Source organism: Bombus pascuorum, chromosome 12 (genome assembly GCF_905332965.1).
Source record: "Bombus pascuorum chromosome 12, iyBomPasc1.1, whole genome shotgun sequence".
NCBI lineage: Eukaryota > Metazoa > Arthropoda > Insecta > Hymenoptera > Apidae > Bombus > Bombus pascuorum.
Genome location: NC_083499.1, coordinates 10,114,285 through 10,140,288, shown reverse-complemented (window position 1 = coordinate 10,140,288; position 26,004 = coordinate 10,114,285). Strand labels below are relative to the sequence as shown.

Sequence of the window (26,004 nt, the reverse complement as noted above, 5' to 3'; positions counted from 1 at the left end):
TTGATTTACGACGCTTGGAATGCCGAGGACGCGTCAGCGGCGTCTTTCCTGTAATATTATCCCTTTACAGTCGAACACCGGAATATTCTCGTCAGTATGCTTTTCCAAGCAACGCTTGCGTCACCACAAAAAAACTATCGCTCGTTTGGAAAATAATACCAGCGATTTTAATACAAATTGATTACGTATTGATTACAACGTTATTATTAGATTCATGATATTACGTATCGAAGAATAGAAAGACTGGAAGATTCACTCGACTATTTATGATGTTAGATCCGAGGTGTATTACCGAACATATTCGTTCCTATCAAACATCGTCATTTACACCAGTAAATAGAAATAACTTGTAGATACTATAGAAAAGTAAACTTCCACGATTTATCAGTATACAATTGTCTGTTTGGCCAAAATTCAATCTCCTCCGTGGTGCCTTCTCTCGAAATCGAAATTTATGGAACGGAACAACCTTTTCGGACATTCCGTCCGCGGAATTACCGTGTAAATTCGTATGAAAGGGACACGGTTCATCGTATCTCGTAGGAAGAGCGTTGATCGAATGGAAGAGGCGCAAAAACAGCTCCTTCGAACCGACTTCTTCGCTCGGGTTCGGGCTAATTACGCTCCGGCTTCCGCTGGTTCGCCGGTCGCACGTTAGTCCTTCCGGTGGCGGAAGCGACGCGCCCACAAAACTAGTAGCCACGCGTGCATAGTTTATCGCGATGTAACAGGAACGTAGAAGGAAGCATCGGCAGAAAAAGAAAGAAGAAGAACAAGAAGGAGGAATAAAAAGGAAGAAGAAGAAACGGCAGCGACGGCGGTCGTCGCGCGGAAAAGGGTTGACACGCGTGCACGTGCACGTGAGCGCGCGCGTGGAAGCGCGCGGACGTGTGTAAGGGCGTGTCCTTGTGGCGTCCTTGCCCTCCGGTCGTTCACCGTACGCACGCACGCACGCACGCACGCACGCACGCACGCACGTAAGCACGTACGCACGCACGCACGCATGCAGTCGGAGCGCGCCCACGCAACGTGCGTGCATGTTTGGAAGCCGGGACACGCGGTCTTTTACGTTTACGACACTTACGGTCCCCTTCCACGCTTGCTGCTTCGACTAAAAATAACTGGCGACTCGAGGAATTCGGCGTGCATCGATCAGCGTTCGCCAGCGGCCTACCGAAAATCTAATAGAATTTTATTGCCACGACCTTGGCGCGACTCTCTAATCTCTAGCATTTCAGTATAGGGAAAATGGCTGGAATAATCAAGATGTTGGAACGATTTTCAAAGGGGAGATTGATAGTGTTGTTGCTAGTAAAATGGGATATAAAGTAGCGTAGATATAGCTAGATTTGTCACGATGCGTGGGTTTCGTCGAATTATTAATGGTGTTTGAGAATGCGACAAACTTGTAGATAGAGTTGGTGACTTTCAGAGATGTTTCTTGCACGATTTATCAGGAATTTCATCTTACATTTCTGAATGAGTATGGGGAAATATATGAAACGCAGATTTTTAGAAACCAGTTAAGTTGTATGTTGTACATTTTATGAAAATATTATCTTCTGTTTGCTGTGTTACGAGATTGAGCAAGGTTTACACTGGGAAGTTTATAGTAGAAACAAATAGTTAAGGACTCAATAAATAATTAAAAAATATGAAACACACACGTTTTCGTATCAGTCATTTCTATAGAGTCGTCATAAATTAGAGGTATGTTCGCTGTAAAATTTGAACGATAATATTAGTTCGACTATTCGTATATACATGATGACTCTAATCTCAGTTTTTTAAAACGAACGTTGGCAGGGAGGAATATATTGAATATGTTTCATTGAACCTTTTTCGAAAGAACGCATCTAAGCATACTATACATCGAAGGCATACTCGATGAGACTTATTCTTCGAGAAAGACAGGATTACGTGGCAGGATGTTTTTCTATTTTTCAATTTCAGAAAACTCAAGTGATAGACAAGTTTTTTGCAGAGAGAGAAAGAGAGAGAGAGAGACAGGTATCGAAATTAGGGGCTGATCGTAACGTTTCACGAACGTGAGTAAGCGGAATTACACGAAAAGTTTAATTCGCTATGACGTAACGTGGTTTGTGGGTTTTTTCTAGAAAACGTTATGACTAACATTTTAAATGTGACTAATCTCGCCGTGGGTGGAAAGTGGGAATATGAAAAACAAACGCATTTCGAATTGAAAGTTTCTTATTTTTAAAGCGGTTCGATGTAAATTCTTAGAAGATCGAGAGAATCCTTTGAATCGCGAATGTTTGCATTCAAATACTTTGCGGAATGTAAATCAGTTGCATAACGATTTTAAAGAACTCGCTGGATACTTTTCTAAAATATATTTATTTACGTCTGCGAACGTAATGATACTTTCGATCGTGCGAAACGCTACTCTCAAGCTAGAGACATAAACTTTTTCTAATCTGTAAGCACGTTCTACGAGTATTTTATAGCTGGGATAATATTACATTTTGCCGTTAAAATCCTCCGATAACGGGTAACGATCTTCGTCCATAAAATGTTCAATTTCGTTTAAATAATATTTCGAGTTCTTCGATAGTTTCGAATATATTGATCTTTTAGATTTTGATCTAGAAACATTTCAAACAAGCATGCAATTTATTTGCACTTTAAAATTGATATTAGATCGTTAATTTTGTAACTCGATATTTGTCATTCGTTAATATTATTGGGAATCACGACTTTTTTTTGTTGAACGTATAAACTTTTGCACAAGAAATTATCTTCAGGTATACACAGTCTAATAAATTATACTGATATATTTATAATAATCATGATTGCTTAATAATTGTAAAAAAAAATGCAATTTATTTGCACTTTAAAATTGATATTAGATCGTTAATTTTGTAACTCGATATTTGTCATTCGTTAATATTATTGGGAATCACGACTTTTTTTGTTGAACGTATAAACTTTTGCACAAGAAATTATCTTCAGGTATGCACAGTCTAATAAATCATACTGATATATTTATAATAATCATGATTGCTTAATAATTGTAAAAAAAAAACTAGAATATCTTCAAATCTATCTATGAAAATCTCAAAAACTAGATATATCCACGCACTACTCAATTTCCAAACAATCCTGATGCACTTCCTGGATATTCGAAATACACGTTGCGTTAAAATAAAGCCAGAGTGTTACCGCAAAATATCAGCTGGATGCATGTAATGACGTCAAAACGATCAGAGAAACTCCAGTGCCTTGGTCGCATTTTCAAGATTCTCGTGGAAACGAAGAAGAGAACGGAGGGAGTGAGACAACGAAGCAGTTCGATCCACAAATTATGCAGAGTTAGACGTCTTCTAAAATAACAAACCGCGTGTAGCCTTATTTTCATTCCAGGCCGATAACTCGCCCTCTCGCGTGCTCTTTCGGATTTCGGTGAGAGTCGGTCGCGGGTCCATCCGGCGTTGCCGCGACGGAACGTTACGACCATCTAAATCGGGAACTCGCGAAACAACAAACTATTCCCATCCCGATTTGAAGACCGAAATTTTATCCGCGGCACTCGTGAACGGCCGGTGAATGGCATCACGGCTGCCTGATGCTCCGAGGAGGTCGAAACGACGCGCAAACAAAAGAACCAACAAGGAACAAATCAGGGAACAAGGGGAGAGACGAGAAACGCAGAAGAATCAAGTTTTAGCGGAAAGCTTCAGCGGACGATGAAAAAAAGGAGAATCTCTCTATTTTCTCTGGCGTCTTCTCCGACAGAAACCGCCCGCCAAAAATTCCTCCAGTAGTTTCGACTCGAAAGAAGCTCGACACCGGGGTACCTTTGATGCCTGCGGTAGCGTCTACCAGCTGAACTTCATCCTTTATTCTCGGAACGACTTCCGTGATCCAGCATGGTCGAGATCAAAGGCGACTCCATCGCTGGACTATGATGGTACACACAGTGAAACCGCGGATCGTTCGTTTTGCGATTCTATCAGGTTTTAGAACGATTCCGTTTTGCCTCTGCTTCCAACCTCCTGCTACTCCTTCCCACTTTTTACCCGCTGCCGTTGGCTGCTGGCTGCTCTTCCTATTTCTCCTCCGTGTCCGACGAAGACCTTACCTCTCTACTTCAGGAGAACAGGTGGGTCGCACGAGGTCAGACATTTACCGTCCGAGAAGAAGGTAAGAGAGGAGACCGGTAGATGCAAAGAAGGTTGAGTACCTCGCACGAAGAAGGCCTCGTGGCACGACTCTGCGCGAGGTATGCCATACGTACCGTCTTTTTCGACTGGTCGACGCCGCGGGAGGAAAAGAGAGAGGAGAGAGGGAGGGACGTGCGCCGACGACGAACAGGGAGTAGGATACGCGCGGACAGAGAGAAAGAGAACGTCGACGACCGGGGAACCAGAAGGGAGTCCTGCATATGCAGGGAGCGAAAAAGGAGGAAGAGAAATATAGGGAGACGGTTAGACGAGGAGAAACAAGAAAATGAAGTCGAAGAAGAGGGAGAAAAGGAGCCGATGGAAAGAGGGGCCACGCGAAGAGAAAGAGAAGCGAACGTTTATCCGAGATTCCGCGCGCAACAAGATTCTACGGAGGACCGTTCGATGTGCGAACGATACGTCGTGACGCACCCCCGCGGATCTTGCTTCGAGAAATATCAGTTTAGATTTCAGACACGAAGATACTTTGAAGGCTTATTAGTACTCCATGCTTGTCTGAAATTTTCGACGGGGGATGTTTTTGAGATTAAATAACGTCGAAGACGATAGGCGTCGTCTGTTATAGTACAAAGACGTAATCCTACATTCTTGGTGTGATGTTTAAATATACCTTGATGTTTCATTGGCCGTAATGTTTAGGGATACTTTATTATCATTTTGCGAACTTATTTCAAGACGACTGGAATTTAAAGCCGATATGATAGCTCTTCAAGGGTGAGTTGTGTGATAACTTTACAATCGTTCTCCGACCTCGGTAACGTCGAGGAGTCCACACGCGATAGATAAACATTTTGAAAGATATACGAAACATTCTGAATATCTTCCTAGTTAGAGCTTGGTCATCGACTTTGGTTTGTACAAAAGTTTTAGCCCATCAAACGGTATATTAATTATTCTAACTTGGAGTTATCTTTTTGAAGACAAATACTTCTATAATCTATCACGAGTACGATTCAATATCGTGAAAAGAAGCGACGAAACAACTACTAAAAATGTTCTAAGAGCTGAATCTTGGATCATTCCCTCCGACTGCACCTACATTTCACACGATATCGATTTAACCCTCAAAACATTCATATCTCGAAGAACGAACGCGTATCTGTCTAATCCATTCCCTATCTGTAGGATCCATCCGCTTTCGCGAGCGAGTACGGGCCGGGCCGGGCCGGTTGGTTCCCTTCGAATTTGGAGAGGGGTCCCGCTAAAAAGGCAAAGTCCGGTGACACGAGAGCGGCAGGGGCCCTTTTCGAAAGTCGATGTTTTTCTCTCGTGGTCGGGAAGGCTGGAGGCGCGTTGCTCAACCTTTCCTCGTCAGTAACACCGTGCACGGTGCGGCATGGTGTCTGGTCACCGGCGAGCGGCGTGGCGCGGCGTCCGCGCCAAGCTCTTCTTTTTTCGCCGGACTTGTGCAAGATCTGCCCTCTCCTTTTCTCTCCAGGTCGATCCACCCGTTTTATCCACCAGCCGAATCCGGCTATCTCTCTCTTTCTTTCTCGCACCGATCTTTCCTCTCCGTCTCTTGCACTCCACGACCATGCACCAAGCCAGTTCGTTCGTCCGTTCCTTGCAACCATATCAACGTCCGCGCGTCTGCGTCTCGACATCGACATTCACTGGCGCATGCCTCCGCTCGAATACTCGCTTCTTGAGGCCGCGAGTCTCCTCCTTTGCCCACGCGTCTTACCCTGCTCACTCGACTTACTCGCTCGCTCGCTCGCTTGAAAAGTTTGCCCCTCGCCGCACCCTTTCTCTTCGACCTTCCACTTCTCGATCGTTCGTCCTCGTGCTCGCTCGCTCCTCAATACTGTAAACAATCGGCGAAAAGAACCTTTGCCCGTATGCAAACCGTGCATCGTCCGCCCGTGACTGCGTTTTACATATCGCCGTGGTAACGGGCCGATGCGAGCTGCATTCGACCGCGGCTGCCGCGAAATCTACCGGATCCCTCGACTCAGGAGACACATCGACGATGGAGCTACGAGAGAACGTTCGCGGTTTCTGAATATTCCGATCGGATAACTGTATACTCCGACGCACGGAACGATACGTCGCCTTGCGTTGCAGCGGAAATTCTGGCCGAATTTGTCTGCTCGTAACTGGGATGCGAGAAGGAGACACGTACCTCTCTGTTTTATCGTACCACTGTACTCGTATTTTATTATCACGTTGTTATACCGCTGTTCGACTATTTAATTTTCAAATCAGTGCGAGTAACTATGATCTATCGTAATTTTCAATATACAGGGAAAATTGTAGAGATTCCTTCTGGAATATTTCGTTTAGGTTCGTTTAGGTTTGAAAGTACGGTAAAGCTAAGTATATTTATTGGACGAAATTTTAGGATACGGAATAGGAGTTTACGTTCAGACAAGCGGATAAAGTCAAGTGTAATTTACTGAGTCGAGATTCAACTAAAATTTCATTCCATAAATATTACGATTTCTAGTAAATTTTGAGTAAAATTCACGTTCGGATAACAGTATCAACAAGAGTTTATTACAACTTGATTGCAATAATAGAATTTCTATTATTCCTTTTACCGAAGTTGTTTATCCCGCAGTAAAATTCACGAGAAAATGTCTCATCCTCGATGTGTTAACGTCTGACCCGACATGGGTTAACACTTAGCTGGCAGAACGCGTAGAAATGCGCTTTACATACATATGTATGTATTGCGTTGAACGACATGTTAATCTCCCTTTATGAACAGAATGCGTATTAGTTGAGATAAATGTGCAGACGAAAATAAACATCGTTTCTTTCTTCTTCATACCATAGTCAATTTAATTTTTTTCTGAAATGTAATTTCCTAAGTACAGGTTGCAATTCGTTCCTAATATCGTAAATAACGATACGTTTATTCAAACTGATCTCTTCGATCGACATAATCTCGATTTCGTATCGTAAAACAAGATCCGAAGAAAGAGACAAGAGATGATTATACGTCGTATCAGTGATGCACGCAAATCGAGAATATATTTTTATACTAAGCAAATAGCTATCTGCTAAGTGAAAAGAATCTCGTTCTTGCCTCGTTCGCAACAAGTTCAGGAACATGTTTTTACTTTTATTCATCGGTAACTTCAGTTCTCGTATTCATAGCAAGAAACATCGAAACATCTTAATTATTTACTTCGATAGATACTCGAGCTTTAAACTTCGTTACGATCTATCATTGTCAATTTCGACGCGAAGAGAACACTACGTTTCCTGGATAAAATGTTTATTCTTACCTCTGTCATTTTGGTAATGAAAAATTATATCAGTAAAATACCAGTAATTCAAAATATTCGACGCAACAACTGATTTCGTTGCACTGTCTCAATTTGGAAAAAAAATTACTCCCGTGATTATCGCTATTATTTTTCATCGTTGTACGTCTGTAGGTATATTTCTGTTCAAAAGATGTATATTCATTACGATAAGATTAATTCGAAACCAAATTCGTTTATAAATCATCGATAATTCGTAGTCGATATTACGTCAAGTAGAAAATACTAGTCGATAAAACACCTTCAAAAATAAGTACACTTTTTACGACCAAACGTCATGCTGCAAGCATCGTGTTTTCTCGTAAAATTCCATCGTGCTCGTCGAATAAAACGCATGGATGCCGCTTGGACGAGACCTACTAAAAACCGATGAATTGTTCAGCGAACATCGGCCATCGGCTTTTCTGTTTCTGTTTTCCCGTTCCGGTGGAATTCCGAAATTTTAACGCTCGAGTTAATAGAGGCTCCGGCGAAACGTAAAAACTTCCTTCGATCGAGACACGAGGAAGAGAAGCAGTGAAGGAAGAGAGGAAAAAAGAGGGAAGGAAGAGAGGGAAAAAAGGACGAAAGAGACGTAGACAGCCGCGAGAGGAAGAAGAAACGGTACACACGAATGACAAGGAAGTAAATAAGTAAATAAACCAGCCGCCTTAGCGAGGAGGTGTCGCGATGTAAATAATCGTCTTCTTCGAGGATCCGAGGCGCGAAAGTGCACGTGTCTGCAAATATGCATACGGTAATATGTGCGAGCTTTTCCCAGTCTCTCTCTTTTCTTCCTTTCCACCTCTGGCCCCGCCGGTCCGGATTCTTTGATATTCTCGGACCTCTCGTACACGCGGTGCCATCTTCTCGCGCCAGCATAGGCGTTAAGTAATTTGCTTATTTCTTTTTGCTCGCCGCTAATAGCTCCTCCATACATTGGCATGGTTTTCTCGCGCATCAAATTTTTTTCGCGCCTCAACCTTTTTCACTCTTCGGGCAAGTTCCGGGGGAAATTATCCGTTTGCATGGACGTTGAAGAGATTGTCAGAGAGATTATTGCATGCGGGGTAAATGGAGGGACGAGATTGTAACGTTTCATTTTTATGGGACTTTCCGTGTTCTTGATGGTGGATGTTATTGCGGCTCTTAAGCAATATTAAGGTATTTTAACGTTATTATTTCGATATCGTTTTTTTAATGAAATTTGTCTGCCCAACAAAGATATCATGGATTAATAAAAACTTTGTTGGTTAAATACGTTTGAAAGTTATTCTTTTAATTAGACACTCTTAAGTATGTATCGAATATAATAAATTCTCTTTTTCCAAAAAGGAGAATTTCATCAAATTAATTCTTCCTCACAAATGTTTCTTAAAACCATCGATAAAAAATAAATGTTCGTTTAGAAATTTATTTTAGTCTAACAATTTTCTAAATTACAATTACGGTCACCGAAATGTAATCGGCGTAAGATAAACAGAAAATGATAACGGACAAAGAAAGCCGATGTTATCCTGGATCGTTAATTACGGGACTAACAACTGGTTCCTGCTGACGTGTCCATTTAATGCCGTTGCTAATTAATTATATCGGATCCCTAAGAGAGAACTAGCCACGAATCCGCAGCAACGCAACGGTTCTATCCGTTACTTTGTTACGACTGGTAGAACGAGTTCCGAAAAGGATATTGCTTTCAGCTACCCTATGTTTTCTCTGCATTATTAATAACCACGTCTCATTAATTACGATTGACGCACGTGTCTCTGAGTATATCACCGAAATGATCAAAATCAATTGCTCTATTTGTAGATAGCGTAATTATATAAAAAGATTGACACGACGTGACTGTACAAAATTTCGAACTCTTTTAAGATGAAGGGAAAATTAAAATATTTATAAATGAAGAATAATTATAGTAATAAATAAATAAACAAGAGTAGTCTAATTGCCATTTAACGGGGTATTAACTATCAGATAAAATTAATATAATTTCCCGTCCGGAGCACGCAAGGAACCACGCCAGGTATTCCTTGGTAGAGTTTATAGCACGATCGTAAAGAGGGCTACTTTCGAGTCGGAATCTTAAAGCTTATTAGGGGAGCACGAGCAAATTGCATTAAACATTTTTATTTTATTTCGCACTCGATAGCCAGGAACATGTTACAAACTCAGTATCTTCAAAGGGAACTTTGAAACCATATTGTAATCGTACAAGATACCGAGGTTACTGACCTGCAGGAGTATCGCGACCTTTCCGAAAAACCGGACATCTCGCGTCAGTTCGGGTGCCACGCCGGAAGAAGGCGCGTCAAGGACGCGTGAAAGGGTGGTCGTGACGAATTTTGAACAAGCAATCAACGCGTGTTCTGAAGAAACTTGAGGCCTCGGATAGTCCGAACGGTTTAAACATATTCTAACAGAACATGTTCTAACATTCAATCGGTATTGACATATTCTAGCATTCTATCAGCATAGACGTATTCTAACATCCTAATACGAACGACACAAATACATACATTGCGCTGTACTCGTTTACATACTCGTTTCATTAAAATCCAAGTTCCTTGCTACTATTGAATTTAAAAGACGTAAAGTTCAGTTCTTCTTACCCAATCACTTTGCGACGCTTGCGACTGATAACCACAGTTATTCAGCGCACAACGTTCGTGTCCAAGTCAATGAATTATCGGAGACAGACGCGTACTGTATAAGTTCATACTGTGCGATTCTCCAGACTCGCTTAAACGACTTATTTTCTCGTGTAATTAAGAATCGAATTATTCTTATAGCTGTTAATATTATTTTCAATCTATCCTTTTAGCACAGAATTTGTGTAAAATGAAATAACAAGGGACACTTTGAAGAGGGAAGAAAGAATTGGGTTGCGAGGAGTTAAAAGCACGGCCGTTCTTTTCATAGAGATATTCAGCGGAATACAATTTTAACTCTCGAGTAACTGCACTGTTTTAAATCATACGAACGGCTGCGTAGGCGTGTGAAATGAAACACCGTAAATTACGCTTAATTTATGGAGAAAAACAAATAAATTTCGTTGAAAGAGTTTGTTCGGTACGAAGTTATTACATGCTCTTTGACTTAACCGCCTATTAAACGGTTCATTCATCTGCTGTCCGCTTCTCATTTCTCCGTTTCCTCTTCATTCTTATTTTTCTTTCCTTTTTCATGCACTCCGGCTTTTTATCGTAGCGATTAACATTACCACGATCCCATGCTATTTTTAGTCTGCTAAGAAAGTACTACAAGCAAAGAAATATTAAGGAAATCCGGATTAACATCGGCATTGTAATTCAAATAGCTTCGATGCGCTCGCCGCTGTTGGGGCAATTCGTACAACGGTTAATAAACACACGTGCTAATAAACGATAGCGTTAAATGTTTAAAACATAACGATCGTTAAAATTTTGCAATTCTACGAATATTTTTAAATCTTCGATTTAATACAAAAATAGCGATAATCTTTTAAATGACAGCAGGGACAGCAGATGAAAATTTGAAACAAAATTTCGTATAAACCGTTCAAATTATTAAAAATTAGAACAAAATGTAATAATTGTGCGTACAATATAATTACAAGGTAGATTATGATAAAATAATTTGTCGTAAATACATTGAGATGGTATCGAAATAATATCGTATTATTAAGAATATCTTTCAGTTATTTCATGATATTGATTAATCACTTATCGGAATCGGTGATCACTTCGCACGTCGAATGACGTTTGCTGTCGAACGATGTTACGTATTACAGGGAGTAAATAAATGCATAAATAAGACAATATAATGCTTGAAAGACGAAGCGTATTTCTCTTTAACGAGCACGTGCCTCACGAACATATGCCCATTCGTGAGCCATAATGCTTATACGTATACGTAATGGCTGGCCGCGTGCATTCCTTCTTGCGTTGACCCTCATCACATATATGAATCATAAATCATAAGCATGTTATATCGCGGATTTGCAAACAGCCTCGTATTCGTCGAAGATGTCGTTGGTGCTTTACAAATTTACAGCTCTATCGAGGCGTGTCAAGTAACGTGTTGCTATATTTTCGTAGACAGCGGTTCAATATGATATATTTGACGAACTCTCCAAATAAAAGAGGTCTCTTGTGCAGATTAAAAATCGCCAATATTTTATCGAAATTATTTCGTTAATCGTCGATATTTTCATTTATTCATAGAGATCTATATTTTATGTTACAATAATATAAAATAACAATTAAAATTTTTATTTTTTGTTTCCGATTATTCGATCAATAACCAATATTCATCGTTCCGACGAGTTTGAAATTTAATTAATAAATAAATAATTGTTATAAGAATACCTGGATCTGGAAATATAGAGATTCGCGGAAATTATCCGTTCCGCGAATTGCACGTGTTAAAAGATTCTTTTGAAGGGAAGAATAATGCAAACAATCTTGCTGAATCGTCTCAATAAACGTTTGTTCTGCTTGTTTCTCTGCGGCCGCGCGCCTGTTATTACATAATTACGTATGTACACTGTGAATGATTCGGCTTAAATGTCAAAGGCAACGAGGCACTGCGATTTATCGTATCGTTTGATACGTAATGACTAAGAAACAGAACGTAATATTATGCAACGCCTTGCACGAGGGTCATTGGTCATTCAACTTGGAGTAGCATTGACACAATGTAGGTGCTGATTGAACTACGGAAACGTGCACGAACCGGCATGATTACCTTGATATCTCTTTACCGTACAAATATCTTACGAAACGTCAGGTGAAATATAGTATGATTATAGTGATGATTTAAGAAGTATATCCTTTGATGCTGTCAATCCTTTTCCTTGACAATCTCTTTCGTGGTAGGTTGCAGAATTATTACTTTGCAAGCATCCTTCGATCGCGAGAAATTATATTGATAAAGCGTGCCAGGCATAATGCATATGAAGTCTTTTTTCATATTTAAAAAAATCTGGAATACATTATACTAGGAGTAAAATATGAGAATATAATTATTTTTAGCGATGACGATAAAGATACTTGTAATTCAGACGTAAATATGTTATTATAGGCTTTTTATGAAAATTCGGGTTACATGTAAACAGTTTCGATTGAATTTAAATAATAAGAATATTATAGAATATAGTTAAGAATAATATATAAATTTATATCAAAAATGGCAAATAAATATAATAATAAAAAGTAATAAATTAAAAATAATAAAAGCTAGACTTACGGATCATTTATCTCTATTTTCATCGTTAGCTATATACTGTCACCATATAGCTACGTAAATATAAGTAATATAACCTAAGAAAATATCTAAAAAGAAAGAAGGTAATAATAAATCTCGTCGCAATGAAATAACAATGTTATCAATAATACTATATAATAACAAACGGAAGATAACATAATTTCTACGAATGCTTTGTCCATTACGCTCGTAGGGAGCAAATGGTTGTTTTCGACATGTCCCATAACACGCGTTCCCATATATTTTTCTAATAAAGATGCAGCGTTGTATTCTCATTAATATAATGTTCTCGGTACTACAATTTGCGTAATGTGTCTTAATAAATCCAATTGCTCCCTCTAAGCAGATGTCTCTCAATGTATAACAATGTAACGCTAGCCAGCGTGTAACAGGCAATGAGATCCAGCATCGAGTAGACTTTCATATAAAAGTACGCACGTAGCCTAAGCATCGTGTCTAACAACAAGGATCGCATTACGGAGCGTGAATCACTTAATATTAATCTAGTACAGCCACGTGGTACGGACAACACAGACTACAACTACACACGCGAGTGATATGATGATTGCTCCGATCGTGGCTTACACGTGCACTAGGAACCCTAGACTAGACAAAGAATTTACGTCCGCCATTTTATACGTCAGACGTCCGGCAGACAAACAAATATACCTCATACGATGCTCGAGAATAATTGATATTTATAACAGTGGCCCATGACAGATCGATATAGACTATCATACGGTAGATGTGCACCATCTGCGTTATTGATCTTATAATGGCAATTAAATATACCGTGTACTAAATGTACTTAACACTTTTATGGTTTTGTCTAATTCATAAATTCTTGTCTCTTTTTTCTCATTTTTTAATAAGCATTTAAAATTTCCTCGATGTTTAAGAAGATATCAACTTGTGGGATTGTAGAAAATAGGAAATAATCGATATTATTGAAATTGGAAACGAAAAGAAGCTGTATATTGATCGTTCTAAGTTATGGATTTATTTTCAATTATTGTAAATTAAGCGATCGAACAACACTCTGAGTTCTGTTAAACGTCGACCACGTACTTTCAGATTTCTTCGTAAAATAATTGAAGCTTCTTTTTCGTAAATTGTTAGTATCGTAAATCTTCAGAATGGAGAATCCGGTTATTTTTATATTAAATACGTACTTTAGTTTCATAAGAGTGAAACATAGATCAACATAGATTGAGGTTTGCTAAACGTTTACGTACCTGAGACTGCCTCGAAATATTTTACATCGTACATTTAAATTTTTATCGTAAATTAAATTTTTTAGCGAAAGAACATTAGAGAGACACTTCGCACGAACTAAACAGCTTCGTGCCTCGGTATCAGCTACATTTACTCAAAAGTTCAAATTGCGAATTTTGAAACAATCGTGTCATTTGAGCAAATGAGTGATTTATCCGAATGTAGACGGTCGATGTACGAATTGCGTAACGTTTCATCGGGTCGCGTACGCATTGACGACTGGCAGGATGAAAAATGAGCAATACATTACACGATCCCTCCGTGAGAAGTGGGCCATTGACCCAAGTAGGTGTAACGACATATTATTGCAGTAATCGTGTCTGCGAACGAGTCACCGCACGAATCTACCGAGTGGACGAAGATAGAGCGCGTCTAATTCGACGATTGAACCTGTCTCTCGTTTCTGCCTCGTCACAGTAGCTCTACTACTAGCCAGTTCCTTCCAGTGCCATTTGTTATTATGTAACGTGCACGTTCCCCGGTGATGTCTCGCGTTCGCGAAAATCAATCCACATCCGTGACTTTGCCTGCCACTCGATCTTCCGCGATGAGGTCAATCCGTTTGAGCTCTCAAGGTCTTGGTACAAGGAACGATCGTGAACTTGCGTTTCTCAGACGGTACAAGTTTAGACTTTCAGAGAAGGTTCTTTAATATAATCGAAATGTTTGTGGGACGTTTGTCAAGTTGGACTTTGACGAAACATCGCTCGATTCTGCTAATCTCTTTGCTTCATTCTTAGCCGAGTTGTTTTTTTCTTACGATGGCAAATACAGAGAAGCTGGGGAAGTTTGTTTCTGTGCTAATCCTTCGAGGGTCGAATCTTTTTTAACCAACGAGAAGAATTATTTTTTATTGGACGCTGGTAATAGAAACACATGGTTTTGTACGAAAAAAAGATATATCGTATACAAATTTAAGGCCAGTTTTACCGGAAACAAATATATTTATCGCCCAGTTAATTACCGTTTGAAAATTAAAACTAAAGCAAAAATGGGAAGTAAAAATTTAAGGACCATGGAGTTAATAAACAATGAAGTAACATTCGTATACGAAGAGGCGACCACAGACGAGCCAAGGCTCTTAAATTCAATTCCATTGCACACTTTTTCTAGAGGGAAAAGATTTTTAACATTCGGGTTACATCATCATCCATCGAGATGAAAAAAGGAGGAACAGTTATCCAAACAAAAACGATTCTGCAGCAGACTTAATCCTTCACAAGCGCCTTTATAAAACACAAACGAGCCTCCAGACTCATCAGCATACGTCGTATCTACAGTTTCCGTCTGAGAGATCATCAAAGAGCAAAAGGAATACCGTTCTACTCGTAAAACGAACTCGAATCAAAACCCATCGATATTAATCATTCGAAAAAATTTCCATTCGTTCGGTGAATGCGTGACAGCGCCGTTTTTTTCTGTTATTTCTTTTTATAGAACGTAGACTGTACTGTAATTCATTTTTCTATTTTATAAGGAACACAGATTGCACGGTAGAACTCGATCTATCGAATCGAAATGTTAGTTGACGCCCAATTAACTCAATTTTTGCTGGTTGAATTCACCTGTCTGAACGCGAGCTTCTATTGTTTGAATAAAAATTAGTAGCGAAGAAAATCGGAATAGACAATTTCCTATAAATCGAATTCTACCGTACTGTGTTTCCTTTTGCCATTTTATAGAGAACTCAGACTGTACTACGATTCCTCTTTTCCACTTCGTAGAGAATATACAATTCGCTTTAATATTTTTTCTAGAACAATGGCTAGGTATACTACGATTCGTTTTGCTGTTTTATAGAGAATACAAACTGTACAACGATTCGCTTTAATACTTTTTAGAGAACACTGATTACGCTACGATTCGTCTTGCTATTTTATAGAGAACGCAGACTGTACGACGATTCGTTGTCGCGAGGGGCAGACGTGTCTATCGGAGATGAAGTCGGGCCGACCACGTTGCGTGACCTGTACCTATCGTTGTCCCCGGAAGCGGGAGCGCGTCCGGAACCGGACACACCGTGATCGAGATCCATCGGCGACCATGTTGTGTGCCACCAACAATATCACCTATCCAAGCTGGTGTCACATCGTCAAGGACGCCTGCGCTACCGGCTTCGTCCTCGAGACGCGACACGCCGGCCCCTGCAACGCCTACGACACCTCTCCTCTCTATATCGGTAAGTCCTCGACACGCGATTACGTAGATAACACGCGCTTGCTAGTCAATGAATACTGTTGGCTGGGCCCTGTCTGTTCCAAGTAGCCTCTGTATTCAAGTAGCGAAGCTCGACGCTTCACGCCTATCCAAATACGCGACCACGATATTTGATTATTTTGCGCAATACTTTTACCTTTCTTACGATTCTAGCTGGTTTTATTGGATTTGACGAGTTTTATGATTTTCAGCCAGTTGTTTTCGCGGCTTCGGTAGATTTCAATAGCAAAATTCAAAGACACGATAGCGATATTTGATTATTTTACGCGATACATTTACATCTTGTATAGGTTTCGTTTTATGTGTTTTTATTCGTTTGAATGAGTTTTACGGTTTTAAAAAGTTGTTTGCTGGACTTGAATGAAGTGTGTATTACATGTGTTATACACATACTCATGGGTGGTGAAAGTTCGTGAATAGGTTTCTATTGGATTATAAACTATTTTTGTTTCAATGAGATTGATTTACGTTTTCTATCGATACTGACAATTGGAGATGGAATTTTTAGCATTTTTCTTTTTTTTTTTTTTTTTTATTATACTTTTTATTTTGAAAAACGATTGTGCGTTTTATATGCAACAAGTTCGGTAAATGTAATTTCACGTAGAAGAATCAGACAAGTATTCCAAGTACTCGTGACAGACGATAACGACGTTTTATAAATCGAAATAATTTCCAATAAACCAAAATCTAACTGCTTCCTTGCTAATCGTAATTGCCCATTGAATTCAAAGTTCAGAGAACGTTTCACGTGTTTTCTGCATTATTATTTATTTTATAATAAAACGTGCAAAGTTAAACACCATCGAGAACCAAAAAGAAAGGAAAAAGGAAGAAGAGGAGCAATAAGAAAGAGAAAAAGTTGAAATGCAGAGCGTGAACTCGTTTTTCATGGAGAGCAAGCGGAACGAGCGCAGACGGTAACAGCGTGGCGGTCGACACTTCCATTCCGATTTCATTTCGCATTTAGCAAGGGATCGCCGATGTCGAGGGGCCGCGTTTCCCATGCCGTGATAAAGCGGAATACGCGTCTGGTCATTTATCTATTTCTCTCGGAGGCGTGGGCCATTCACGAGCCGTCTGCGAAGCAAGCGATCGTCGTAATCCAGCGTGGAATTCGCCTTGTTCGAGTCGCCTCTGAGAATATACGCGCCCACACGCTCGCTTGTCTCGCCCGTTAAACACAGTCAATCGCGAAAACCCAGAGGAGAGCTAGCCATGGAATTCTAGAGTTCCGTTTGCGATGCCTCGTTGCGTGTGCACTCTCGTTTCTCGCTACGCTTCCTACTGTTGCGTTGTCGCCATGCCATGGGAACCGCCATGGAACTAGATCGATTTTTATACAAATTTTCAACGCGTCGCATTCACTGTCTTTTTTTATTTTCATTCAACATTTAATGCTTCACACGAGTGATTGTTTAGGCGCTTTACAATGATTTTTTCAATGAATCCATACATATAGAGTTTCTTGAGACGCGGTGAAATTTTGACGATTAGTATTTTGAAATACTCGCGTTCAACGAGCGAAGCTGAGTCGATTGATAATTTGAGAGAACAGCGCTTCCTGTTGGAACAGAGATTTTTCACCATCGGCGCTTTTATAATTGTCTACGAGTGTCAAGAGTTAGATTCTTAGTCTTTTTGGAAGAATAAGGGAAAAGATTTATTGAGAAACTTTGAGAAATATTGAATTACTTCTCTTGTCCTTTCCAATAATCTCGAAAGAGAAATTCAACGAATAATCTCGCTTCTTATTTCACAATGAAATATAAAAATTGTGGAATTGTATTAATCGAAGAAACAGCTGTCGATACGATTCTTTCGTTTCTTTCAGTCGATAAAATGCTTTTGTCATGCGTGTACAAAATGTTTGTGTAGATGTAGAAACCTGTTGCATGCCGGACATAAACGGGAAAGTTTACGCATCAGCGTCTAGCATCCTAAATTATTCTGACTTTTATCTCAGGCACGACCCACGATTTTTCAAACCCGAGTAGAATTTATCGAACTTGTAGCATGCTCTACTTGGCACGCGTAAGTACCTACAGTATCAATTAAATTACGATGGTTTCTTGAATTGCTACCGGTATAAACGTATTCCGACATCGATCACCATTTCGCTAACGTTATTGATATTTATTTGCAAGTTCCGATGCCCACGCTAACAATAAAATTAAAATAACTATCGTACAGAATGAAACCACTGGTAGAATTGCAAGTAGAGTAGTGATTTATTTTGTATTGCAAAATCGCAATAAAATAGACAATAAAGGATGATTTTACGGAGTGATTTCGAGTTAAGCTAGAGAGGAAAAGGAAATAAGGAAAATTTTATGCTGTTTAAAAAGTTTTATCGTTCCATTATATAGAGCTATATTATTCTATTCTTTTGTTATTCTACTCTTTTCTTTTATTTACTACAACTAAACTAATTTTGTCGCGTAAATTGATTCCTCGTATCATTTTATTAATAATAACTAAAATTATTGAAAGCTCGACACTTTACGAAATATTTAATTTTTGCACCCGTGCATTTAGAAAAAGATTCTATCACAAAGCGACAGAGCTTGTTTCTCTACGATCGTTTTTAATTTATTTGGAACATAACCGTAACTTGGATCAGTTACTGATTCATTCCACCCACTGATAATAAAATTGCCTATGTTTTAGTAGAACCATAATTTATAAATAAAACAAAGGAGAGATCGTTAATCGATAAAACAAACTGGAAAAATAGAATTATATCGCGGTGATATAAATTTCCTGTCTGTGACATTCTGTCGATGTATCGTATCGCATATTATATTTTTCACGCGTTTATTACCTTCAACGGTTGTTCCCGTGGAGAACAACGCGTAGAATAGGTTCCTTTCTCTAAATTATAATAGACGCAGTTGAATGCGGCTTTCTTTCGTGCTGCAAACGCGCTTATATGTATCGTAATTACATCGGGAAACGATACAATGACGGTTCGCTATTACGCAAATTATAAAAGAGATCGTAACACGTTCAGGAACAGAAGCTTTTGAATAATTTGCATTGTCTTTACGCAGCAAACCATAAAGACGAAGTAACGGTGCAACGTTTCAGTTTTTGTTAGGTCGGATACAGATAAATCTAACTTTGTGACACGCACTAGCTGTTGACATTTTTATAAAACCATAGGAATGATACCGATGATGAATAACGTGTGGTACATGCCATGTTTGCAACTAACAATCCGCATGTAAGATTTATTCATGTGCGATATCATATATTATTGTTTTTTCTACGTACAGTTATGAAATTGTCATCGATTCATTATTTCCTTTTGTTAGCATATATCTGCTAGCGATTCTGAAAGTAGTCTAATTCAAAGATATAAAAACGTGGTACTTGTCGTACGCTTTGTGTTACGTTGATTTACATTATAATAACATTGAAATATTACTGAAAAATCGTATGAATTGAAGCGTGAAATGAAGTCGGTAGTTATATCGTTAAACAGAACTCGGTTCTTGTTTACTTTGACATTATTTGATTGATAAATCGTTCACTCCGTGATAGACTTATGACTTATGAATAAGAAAATAATTTTTCTTTTATTTCGTTTTACATATTTCATCGTATAATTAAAAACGTACGTCTTAATCCATCGAAAGGAAAAGATCTTGAAGCGAATATCTCGCAAGAAAAAGTGCACAAGATCACCTTCGTACAAGTCTGCAGGCATTAGGTATTTAAATAACCGTCGTTACTTCACATAATTTTATAATACGTTCTCCATCGTTAAACGGTATTTGTTCCCATTTAAAAGACAGTTTATCAAATTTAAATTGAAAAAGATTAGCTAGTTACGAAAAAAAGAAGAATGATACGTTCTTCAACAACTAAATTAGAGTCACGTAATTGATTAAAATTTGTTAACGATCCATTACGATCTGTCTTGAAAATCTTATACCGAGCTGTTTATTCTGCATCCATATAGTAGACTGAATTAAGTCTCGCGTGTCATTTACATTTCAATTCCTCGTCCGTTCACATGTCACGTCATCGATCAACGCGTTCGATAATAACGAGCCGAGGGAGAAGAAGAGGAGAATAACGTATAAAATCGAAGTATGTAGCCAGTTTAACGGCATTTCTTATCGCCCACGATACAATGGATCGCACCATGTGCTCGCGATATAAAAAAAAAAAAAAAGAAAAACAGCTCAGCGCACCATCGAAGAAAAAGCTCGCGGAACGTTTTCGATTCGCATGGTGTTCGGTCTCGTTCACGATCGTCAGTTGAAGATAGCATCGGTTTCGCAGCAGTTCCGTAGAAGATCGAGAGATATCGAAATCGGCGTGGCATGCCCGGAGGCGGTATATATCGAACAGGCTTTAATTTAATAACCACCCTTTTGCTTTGGCTCTTTGTTACAGAGGAGGACAACACCTCGAGCAACTACGGCGTCGATCTGGCGGATGAGGACGCGAGATTCGAGGACGCCGAATCCCTCTCGTACAACGGGCAGACGCATCGTTCATTGGCGTTGTCGTAGCGCGCGATCGATCGATCGATCGGTCGATCCTGTTCGCCAACACGACACGAGTCGTAGATTTCTCCATAGGTGCTCGCTCGAAGGAACCACGCGGATAGGTGAAACGTATCGCAAACGGAGAGATATCCTCCGATCCATTCGCGAATCCACGAACGATCCACGCGGATAATCGAAAAGTAATCAGATAAAATTCATTCGTTCGCGGATCTAAGTGGCCGATCGAAGAATAATAAGTTAAAATTCATCAATTCGCGGATCTACGAACGATCGACGTGGGCGATCGAATAAAATCGATCGAAGAATAAAATTCAACGTGAAAGAATCAGACGACTACCGCGTCCAATTCTCTAGAACCGATCTAGATCGTATTAAGGAAATGTCACGCGAGATATCGTGTGAATTTCCGCTCGAACTTCCGGAGAACTCGAGGAACCACGCGTAACAGACATGTTCGCGCTTCCTCTTCGCAGGTTACACAAGAGCGTACATATATGAACGCCATTAAAATCGCGTGGATGCACGAGCGGCGAGATTCGTGCCGGATAATGTAGATTAAGGGCAGATCAGTATTCTTTTCTCCGTTTTCGGGAGGATTTCGAGGTTTCGCAGGTTCGTTCGCGTACAAGTGACGATTTCTTTTTGTTTTTTTTTTTTTTTTTTTTTTTCGAAAGGAAGCGGAAAACTGGCGAATCGAGACTAATTTAACACTTTCGTGATCGAAGCGCGCGATTTGCTACCAGTCGGGAGCCATTCGCGCAGGTTTGTATCTATTGTCTCGGTGTACATAAAGTATTTCACGAGTTTGACGCAGACAATTGTGTAAGAAATTGATTATTTCTCATTTTGAGAACGTTTGATAGTGTTGCCGGTTGTTCGAATAGAAAAATATTTGAATTTTTTTCATTTCCATAGTACTATCTGTGAAAAAAGTATTTTAGAAGTATCATTGGTGAATTTAATAGAAAGATAAAGTGTTTCTCCGATGTTTTTAAGAGTACAATGTTGGTGTATCGGTCGATGAAAATCACTATTATAATATAGATAGTGTACGAATTAAGCGAAGTTGTAAATTGCTGTAAGTATTGTTTCGTCATCTGCTTTCTTTCTTTTGCCTTTTTAGCGTTATTTTTATTCGGATCAGTTTTAATCGATAATGTACCACAGTGTTCTTTTGTATTAATTTATTATAATGTTAATTAATTTATTGTTCGAAATAATATGAATAAACGAAGTCTGATTGGAAAATCGTGTTCAAAACTTCAACATAATACCAGCTTTTTAATTTTCTTATTTTAACAGGATACACAGTGTAACGTGAACTTTTATTACCAACGCGTACATGAAATACATTTATATCGTACAAAGATAGTAACGCGATACAAGTCAAGTACGTTAAAAGTAAGCTTGTAATATTATTATTATTTTCAATGTTTTCATTCATGCACGTTTTTAGCCACGACTGCCGTTTAATATTGTAGAATTCTGTACATAGCACGTTTACTTTATGTTTATACATTATTTCTTAACGTTAGGATCGTAAATCTGTCATCGATACTAAAGAGTAACATTTACTAATCCAGCAACATTCATTCACTAATATCGTTTAAACTGTCTCGTTACATGTATCGTAATAATAATCCGCTTTAACCAACTACAGCCATACAATTGTATTGGCTCCTGACGATGTATCTAACATTCGTTTTCATAAAATAATCGCGAAAGTGTTAATGACGTCGATGAGTAATAACTATTCAGCATCTTTTCGAGAAAACTTTCAAATTAATCAATCCATGTGCTTACTATGGTTCGACGAGTATTATGTAAGTAGATCATTTTACGAACTCAAAGAATACGAAACTAATCGGAAAGCTTAAACGACTTAAGCAAGTTTCGCAGGACTAATCGTTAGACCGAGGATTTTTATGCATTTCTGAAAAATTTAAAGATGTAAAAATACACAGAAAATATATAAAATATTCAACTAATTCTCCGCTTAGCTTCCATTTTTCTAGTCGTGTTTATAAGATATGAATTTGCATAAATATCCACAGTCTATTAATCACAGTCACTTCATACAAATATCCAGACGGCCGAATTTATCTTTACGATTTTAATTCGCATAACTGGCTGGCTATCGTTACATCGTCCAAACTAGTTACACTTTATTGAAATATTGCTTCTTCGTTAACACATCGTGGATAACGTTGGCCATTAATCGCTTAATCTCTTGCCTTATAATATCGTGTGACACTCGTGATACGGATTATGATCGATATTTAACAAAGGCACGTTGTATTTTCCATTCTAATTTTAATTTCATAGATAGATTGGCAATTTCATAATTATCGATTAACGTGAACTGAACGAAAATAAAGTAAATAAATCGCGAGGCAAGGGGTTAAGATTAAATCACGAAAATATGATCATATCGAAGCGCGTAAATGCTATTGAAGGTTCTAGCGCAAACGTTGTTCGAAGAAAACCAGGCACAACGATGGCTGAATAAAATCTTACAGGTTAAAACTGAATGCAATAAGGAAATTGCAGGTATCGTATACCGGCGACGTTCAGTTAGAAAATATTTGTCCGTGATAAAACTCGCCAGGTAGTCGCACAGCGCGCATTAGAAAAGTTACGGGAATTTTTCACTGAAATTGCGTCCTTGAAGAGGAAGGAAGAAAATAGAAAACCGGTGTGGGGACATGATGTATGCATGAATATTTATCCGTTACGAAGTTAATAGAGTAGAGCGGTCGAACGATAAAAAAGATTTTCCAAAAGGGGCAAGAAAGACTGAAAAGCGGAGAGTAAAATTAAATTTAACGAAGCTTATGGGATCGATGGTAATTTATGAAATTACAGTACGCGATGTGTTAATGGATTTTATAGCGGAGATTTTAATTTCATCTAAAAGAGAATGGGTGATGTTTGATGGTTTTATTTATTTATTTATTGTAACTCTTTCTATGTGGAATTATTTATTCTAATTTGTGGAATTTATCATCTATTATTAGTTCTTGTTGAGCATGTTTGCCTGTTTTCTTTGGTTATATAATTATCAATGTTGAAGCTTGGAATAATTTTATAAAATTGATGAAGGTTCATTGTGAGAAAATGTTTTCCAGAAAAAAGAAGGATAATATCTCTACTCTAAAGTAACAGATATTTAATTATGAGAAATTAAAATCGAAAGTTCCATCATCTTAAAATTTAGCTTACATTTTTTGTAAAGAGAAAATGCTGACTTCGAAATGCGAGTTACTTTCTAAAAGATTCTGGTCGAGTTTATGTCCCTTTCCTTTTAAAATTCAGATAGAAGATCAATTCTGAACGAATCAGTATTATTCAATTTTATGTGATGCAAGCATATACTATGTGGAATCATAATAAACGACCAAACCGAATCAGGATTAACTCACAAGGATCATTTGTTAACGATGACTAGCATCCATTCATTTCGTATACTAAAGAAGCAAAAACTAAACACAACAAGGATTACAAATTATCAAAACAGTACGATTTTTCCAAATTTCGTAGCAGTTGAAAAATTTTCTTAAAAAATTTACAGCTTCTCTCGCTTCTTGGTCTTCGATGAGTTAAATAATATTTTTTTTTTTTTTTCGTCAAATCAATAAAATTTCATTCCACATTCAACGTAATATTATACGATATTTCTGACTCTTAAATGATAACCAGAATTCGATATTGATATCGTTTCATTTTCACTACCGTGTATGTATCAATAATTTTATCCGCATCGACCAGAAACCACTTTGTGCTCAGAAATGGCATTTAACGATCGTGCGTTTAAGTTACGTGTTCTTAAATACATGTACAATATTAGACAGACCATATCTTCGATATCAGACAGCACCATTTCCAATCGTTTCAATGCCTCCAGTCTGGCGCCAGTAGAATTCCCATAATATTCGTACTTAATTTATGTTAGTTTTACGACTTGCGTTAACAGCTCTGCTTATTCGCTTACGTTAACAGCTCTCTGCTTATTCGCTTGCGTTTTATTGGTTATAGTTACGTATCTCGCATTTTTTCCGATATTGTCAACGTGTATCATTTTTCAACACTATGACCAGGTTAGTTATCAGCTACTATGTGATTAAATTAATAGGAATATAGAGGAAGAAAAAGATTCATGAATAAGACAATTTAACGAAGAATGATAGAATGGTTCTGATTAAATCATTAATACGCTATTTCAGCGTATGATTTTCTTCGAATGGCTAGTTAAAATTAAACGAGTTTCTTTTTTTTTTTTTAAAGAAAAATTAAACACTGCATGGGAGATATAGAATTTTTGATTATCCAGAAAAGATTGTTGAAGAATTTTTTATTATTTTATGATAGAAATTGATTATATTTTTAATATTGTGTATTATTAATATTAAAATTGATCATGTTTTAATTTGTTAACGTTATCTGTGTTATTTAATATTTTTCAAAATGGTCTAATTTTTATGTAAAAAGAATCGTTATTATTTTATGAAGAAATTTTTAACGAAAAGCTTATAAAATTGTGTGCAATTTGTCCTTGTAATTTATTTATTAGAAAACGTGTCTATTTGATGTATCGTTTAAATCGTTACGTATTGTCGCCTTTTTCTTTTCGAAGGCTATCATTTCTACTTTACGTACTCGGTTCTTTGTTCATTAAATTCTGTCCCATGGGGACTGATTTTGCGGAATGCAAACTGCTCCGTAGCTACTATCCCCACGAAACAATTAACGTTCCTGACAGGCGCAAAAGTGTTCCAAGAAAGGGGGAAACGTCGCGACACCCCGCATCATGAAAATACAAGATTGGAATTGCTTTGCGATAATGCCAATTGTCGCTTAAAGGGTGAAGCAATTTCTCAAATATTCATACAAGGAAACATGATCCTCTGGCATCTCGAATGATCACCATGTTGTTGAAATTTAATTCGTTTCTTTTCTGTTATTGTTTCGGAAACAGGAAATTTTCATTCGTTTGGAACAATTGCAAATAATTTTTCAATTATGATATTTAAAATTCGCGATTCTAATTATATACAATAATTATACAATAATTTTATATACATTAATTCTATACAATAATTTTAATCATAGATAATTGTTTATCCGTGTTATTCTTTTATTTATTCGTTGTTCCAAATAAAATTAGATTTCGTTTGGAAATATAAAATATAAAAAAACATTTTTAACGCTTTAACGTATTAATATAAAATTAATTTTTTCGGGATCAAATCTTTTTTGGCCCGAGAGAAAATTTTCCTTTTTAAACCA

At 38.0% G+C, this 26,004-nt stretch overlaps 1 protein-coding gene across 1 annotated transcript in view; it reads left to right on the top strand.

Annotated features, from left to right (window-relative positions):
• The window catches only part of LOC132912657 (follistatin-A), a 61,116-nt gene extending 36,126 nt beyond the window's left edge, over positions 1-24,990 (top strand). Inside the window, exons 5-6 of the mRNA XM_060970281.1 lie at positions 15,861-16,157; positions 20,603-24,990. Coding sequence (XP_060826264.1) covers positions 15,861-16,157; positions 20,603-20,721 — 416 coding nt within the window. The 3' untranslated portion in view covers positions 20,722-24,990. The remainder of the gene's footprint in view (positions 1-15,860; positions 16,158-20,602) is intronic.
• Positions 24,991-26,004: the final 1,014 nt, after the last annotated feature.